Source organism: Eucalyptus grandis, chromosome 4, assembly GCF_016545825.1.
Source record: "Eucalyptus grandis isolate ANBG69807.140 chromosome 4, ASM1654582v1, whole genome shotgun sequence".
NCBI lineage: Eukaryota > Viridiplantae > Streptophyta > Magnoliopsida > Myrtales > Myrtaceae > Eucalyptus > Eucalyptus grandis.
The window spans coordinates 27,812,812-27,818,438 of record NC_052615.1 but is presented as its reverse complement, the minus strand read 5'-3'; the positions used below and the strand labels follow the sequence as shown (position 1 = coordinate 27,818,438).

Genomic DNA, 5,627 nt, shown 5'->3' with positions numbered 1-5,627 from the left:
TAATGATAAATTTATCATAGTTACATCAATTTGTGATTTTGATGATAAAAAAATCAATTTGAAATGAATTTAATAGTTGTTTGTGGTATTAATCCATCATAAACGATTCTAGGGGCTATCCATGTGCCTTGGCAGTGTGAAAATTGCGCGCTCAAACTAATTGATGTATCGACCGACCAAAGAAAAAAAAAAAAAACTAATTGATGATGTATGGATGAACCTTAAGATGAACCTTAAGCTTGGACAGGGACACAGCCCTGGCGAGTACCAAGTAAGCCCTGTCCCGTTCAGCCGAACTCCGAACGTCCCTTCAAAGATCACGTTCCCCCAACCCAACCCCCAACCCAGCCCCACCTCCACCTCCACCTCCTCCACCTCCTTCCTCTCCACTCCTTTTCTTTTCACTCCAGCTCTCTTGCTCCCCACTCTCAGTATCAGTCCACAGTCTCCTCCTCCTCCATCAACACAGCCACTGCAACTCTCTCTCTCTCTCTCTCTCTCCACCGTTCACAGTCTCCATCTCTCCGCCTCTCTCCGCCATGGCTTCCTCCGCATTACCTCCGTCCAACCTCCTCCTCCTCCTCCTCCTCCTCATTTCCGGTAAGCAACATTCTTCTTCTTCTTCCTCTTCTCTCTCTCTCCAATGTGCTCTTCACCTTGATTGGTTTGCTTTCCGCTTGCAGGCCTCGCGTGCGTGGCGGCCATGGCGGCCCCGATCGGCGTCAACTACGGCCAGATCGCCAACAACCTGCCGTCGCCGGACCACGCGGTGACGCTGGTGAAGTCGATCGGCGCCACCCGGGTCAAGCTCTACGACGCGGACTCCCGCGTCCTCTGCGCCTTCGCCCACACCGGCGTCGAGTTCACGGTCGGCCTGGGCAACGAGTTCTTGGTCCAGATGAAGGACCCCAAGAACGCCCTCTCCTGGGTCAAGAGCAACGTCCAGTCCTTCCTCCCCGACACCAACATCACCACCATCGCCGTCGGCAACGAGGTCTTCACCTCCAACGACACCTCCCTCAGGTTAGGCCCGTCGATTCACGCTCCCGCATCGATTTCGAACCGCGAATTCACGTCAATTCGCTACATTGTATGTAAAATTTGTCGACCGTCTTGTTGTTGCTGTGCTTCAGGGACCTCCTCATGCCGGCGATGAAGAACGTCCACGACGCGCTCGCCAGCCTCGGCCTCGACAAGCAGGTCACCGTGACCACAGCCCACTCGCTGGCCATCCTCGAGACCTCCTACCCGCCGTCGACGGGCAGATTCCGGCGGGATGTCGCGAGCCGCGTGAGCCAGGTCCTGGACTTCCAATGCCAGACCGGGTCGTCGTTCCTGATCAATGCCTACCCCTACTTCGCGTACAAGGCCAACCCGAAGCAGGTCCCGCTCGACTTCGTCCTCTTCCAGGCGTCGCAGGGTATCACCGATCCCTCCACGGGGCTCAACTACGAGAACATGCTGTTCGCCCAGATCGACGCCGTCCACTCGGCGCTCGCGGCCGTCGGGTACGCGAATATGACGGTGCACGTGTCGGAGACGGGGTGGCCATCGAGGGGCGACGACGACGAGGTCGGGGCGACGCCGGAGAACGCGAAGAAGTACAATGGGAATCTGATAAAGATCGTGAAGCAGAAGAAGGGGACGCCGATGAAGCCGAACTCCGACCTGAACATATACGTATTCGCGCTGTTCAACGAGAACATGAAGCCCGGGCCGATGTCGGAGAGGAACTACGGGCTGTTCAAGCCGGACGGGACGCCGTCGTACACGCTCAGCAGCGGCGGCGGCGGCGGCGGCGGGACGAGCAATGGGACGAGCTCTGGAGGGTTCGGCGGGGGCGGGGGCGGGGGCGGGAGCGCTTCCGACGGGACGCCACCGGCACCGATTGGCTACCTCTCCGTTTCCTCCGGCGCGGTGAGTTTTGGCAATGATTTGCTTCTCAACATTTTCTTCTTTTTATATTCTGTTCGATTTTCCGGATATTTTGTTTGTTTTCTTCTTTGGGATAAGTGTGTGGTTAATATAGGACTAGTTTTGAAAAATTAAATTATTTTTAATATTTAGGAGGAGCTTGTGAATTTATTAGTAAATTTATTAGTAAATTTATAGCGCCATATTTTTCAAAGGAATTACATTAAGTTACTGGGGAAGATGCATTCTTTTTGGCTTTCATTCACCAACTATGGAATTGTTGATTTTTTTTTGAGATTTCAATTTGGCAAGTTTTAATCATTTAAAAATATATAACTAAAACCTCCCCCTCTCTCTCTATATACACACACACACACACACATATATAAACGGTCATGTGGACAATCAAGGTCATTTAAAACCATGTGAGCCTCTGCACTTTTTTCACAATTCAAGCATATGTATTTCTCATTATGGATGGAAAGTCAGACGTGTACCTTTTGACTTTCTGTCAAAATTTTTAAAACACTACGAAAAAAAATCAAATGGGGCTTCAGTTGCATTTCATTTCAACACTTACTGTACCTCATTATTGGAGCCCGATGGAGTTATCCTAAGTCTTATCTGGACTCATCCAATCAAGGAGTTCACAAACAATCCCGAAATATAAAATAATTCTTTGTCTTATCAATCTTTTGTCTGGGTTACCAAGCAACCCTCTCTCACGTTCTGGGAAGGGATGCTGCTAAAATTCCTCGATGGCAGACCGCAGTAGCCTGAGATCAGGGTCTGATATCTCGTGTCCGTCGACCAACGTGAAAGTTGATTTATTATTAGGCGCTCTCGGAGCATTACTTAACGTGCATCTGTACTACACGATCCACGACAGTGTCATTAGATTAAGCGCCTTCCCTACCTCTTAAAATCTGGTAAATAGAGAGATCCGGCGTGTGATTAGTGCTGAATTGGGGGGTGCATGTGGGGCTTCCTTTGGAGCTGAAGAGCTGCTTGATCTCTGACATCGCATGCCTTAAACTAAGTTCATTAGAATGTGCAACGGCTTTTTTGGCAGATATCTCTCTTGTTTAGCTTTCTGCTTTTTTCTTTTTCTTCACTTGGGGTGCGAACTTTATGCTTTTAGATTAGATTATAGATGCTGTGCGTAAAAATCCGAGTAGAATATTTGAAGGTTCATCGTCCAAGTAAAGAAAGATTCGCCCTTTGGACGAATTCTTTAATTCTTGATTTGTCCGAGCACTTTCAAAAGAACTGACCGACCAACCTGGAAGATTAAGATCTTTTTTTGGCCTAACTTTGTAGATTCAGATCTTAAATCTACATCCACATTGCCTTCAGCTTTGGCTCGTTTGCTAGCTCTATTTGTGTTTCCCCTTCTCACTTCTGATCTTAACTCTCTGAAGCATGAATGACTGAACATGCTTGTTTTTTTTTCTTCTTTTCAAAGTTCTGCGACAAAAGGACATTAGTGATGAATTGATGTTTCACCTGTGCTCGTCTAGCTGTCGGGGTTGGGAATCCCTAATTTGGAGGTTGTTCCTTAAAATGTTAAAAAGTTGAACTTGCTCAAATTATTCCCATTTTGTGTTTATGATGCTTTGGTTCTTGGAGCTTTATAGTCTATTGCCATAGTCCTTTCTTTCGGGCAATTCCCGGCCATAACAGAGATTTAATGCGATGGGTTGAAATTATTTCCTCCCTATTTCGATTTGGCTCTGGCTAAAGAAGAGTATTTTGCGTCTTTAGGCTGACAAAACATTGTGTACTGTGTGCGTGCAGAACGAACTTCGATCATTAGGCGCGGCATGTCTCATGTTGGCTCTGTTCCTGATCAAGCTCGTCTTTTGAAGCATGAATCCGTCTTATTTCGAATTGGGTGATCATCAACGAAGTGGGTTATCTAAAAAGAAGGTGAAAGACTTTTTGGATTCTCTTTTTGCTTGTAAATCAGCTCCCCAAAATTCACGGGCATATGAGTGTCTCTCCCATCCATCATATCTTCCCCGTCGCATCCTGCTCTAGCACAAGTTGCACAGAGAGAGAGAGAGAGTGCTTTCGAGAACATCACTTGCTATTATTGGTACTGCACTTGGGTCCATTTCATCAGAGAAATGCACAGAGAGTAGGGACATCAAGTGGGTGGGACGTGTAAATGCGAAATGAGTGGTAGCTTTTTTCTGTTTGGTTGGCTATGAACTGTAATTGTTTTGGCACTTCTTTTTTGGCGTTTTGGGGGAGGTTGGTGGGGGAGAGAATTGTGCAGTGTAGTGTCTTCAATAATTCCTAGATGCCAATGTACTGTCATTTTATTGCTATTCTATTCCAAAATGTCCTATCTGGGGCGTGTGGGACAAAAGCACCATCATTTCCATTTGGCTAACGTGACCACCCATGATTTTACCGCTGCATAGGAGCACAAGAAAAAGGACGCTATGGCCTTCCTTTCATGGATGATGTGATAGACATGATGTAGGAAACAGCAGAGCAGCATTTGCAATTGTACCGAGGGTTCTAGGTCAAAGAAGTTAATGCAAAACGTCAGGGTAAAATTTAATGGATATCTACTCTAGGAGTCAGGGAGTAGAGGTGGGTGATAAATGGGCTGTCGGTCGCTTCTAGCTGATCTCTCTTTGCGGGCGCCCTAGAATTCAGGTCCCTAATGTTGATGCTCGTGGTGATATCTCGGATTCAAGGTGATCGTAATCGGACTTGAGGTATGCAGTGGCGACGATTGCAGCGGCAGCTAGTAATGCGGCAAGGAGCTTATGGAGAGAGAAGAGGGACGGGAGCGTCGGCAATATAATAAGGAACGATTATATGAATGGCGACATAGATTTCATGAAGAGCAGAAGATGGACAAACTTGCCACTTTCCTAGCGAGCGCATATGGTCCCTGCTTCTCCTCTTCACAAAATTAACCTGTCATGTGTCAAGATGCGACATGAGTGTTCACTCAGCAACAGGCACAGGCACGGGCACATGCATAAGCAATTTAGAGAAGAACTATCCATCTCAAAATTCAAAGAGATTTCCTGCTTTTAAACGAGCAGAAAATCACTCTTTATAACCTAAAAGACCTTGAAATAAAATTATTCAAACTTAGAAACCTTAATAAGACCATTTTAGCATAAATTATTAACTTATGAGCAAAATAAGCAATATGTATATAATCCTAATATCCTGATGATATCAGAGCAAGACATCAAATATCAAATATAAGATGAAATCAAATCTTGACTACCGTGCATCAAAAGCACAAGCAAGCATCATAGTGCATATCAAGTGAAATTAATGAACAGATTGACACGACTTGATTTGTCCCAAAATTAGAAGTGATGAGGTTTTAGTGCATAGGCTGACCTCAAATCGGATTACAATCACCTTGAATATGAGATCTCACCGTGAGCATCAACATTAGGGACCTCAATCCCGCAGGCGCCCGCAAAGTGAGATCCTGCTGGAAGCGACTGACAGCCCATTCATCACCCACCTCTACTCCCTACTCCTAGAGTAGATATCCATTAAATTCTACCCTGACGTTTTGCATTAACTTCTTTCACCTAGAACCCTCGGTACAAATGCAACTGCTGCCCATTTTATGAAGTTCATTTATTCAAAAAGAGTAGAATACCCTTAATGATATCAGCAGCACATTTGTTATGCAAGAATCTCTTTTCGGTCTGTTTGAATTTTGG

At 46.1% G+C, this 5,627-nt stretch overlaps 1 protein-coding gene across 1 annotated transcript; it reads left to right on the top strand.

Moving 5' to 3' along the window:
* Positions 1 to 371: 371 nt before the first annotated feature.
* On the top strand, positions 372 to 4,291 carry LOC104441601 (glucan endo-1,3-beta-glucosidase 11). The gene is made up of 4 exons (XM_039311618.1): positions 372 to 600; positions 684 to 1,023; positions 1,134 to 1,917; positions 3,712 to 4,291. Exons 1-4 carry the CDS (start codon positions 540 to 542, stop codon positions 3,778 to 3,780), a joined length of 1,254 nt encoding a protein of 417 aa, XP_039167552.1. The 5' UTR covers positions 372 to 539; the 3' UTR covers positions 3,781 to 4,291.
* Positions 4,292 to 5,627: the final 1,336 nt, after the last annotated feature.

Coding starts and splice junctions, on each gene's coding strand:
- LOC104441601 (XM_039311618.1), top strand. CDS start 540: ATGGCTTCCTCCGCATTACCTCCGTCCAACCTCCTCCTCCTCCTCCTC. Junction 601..683: donor CCTCCTCCTCCTCATTTCCG/GTAAGCAACATT, acceptor TTCCGCTTGCAG/GCCTCGCGTGCGTGGCGGCC. Junction 1,918..3,711: donor TCTCCGTTTCCTCCGGCGCG/GTGAGTTTTGGC, acceptor GTGTGCGTGCAG/AACGAACTTCGATCATTAGG.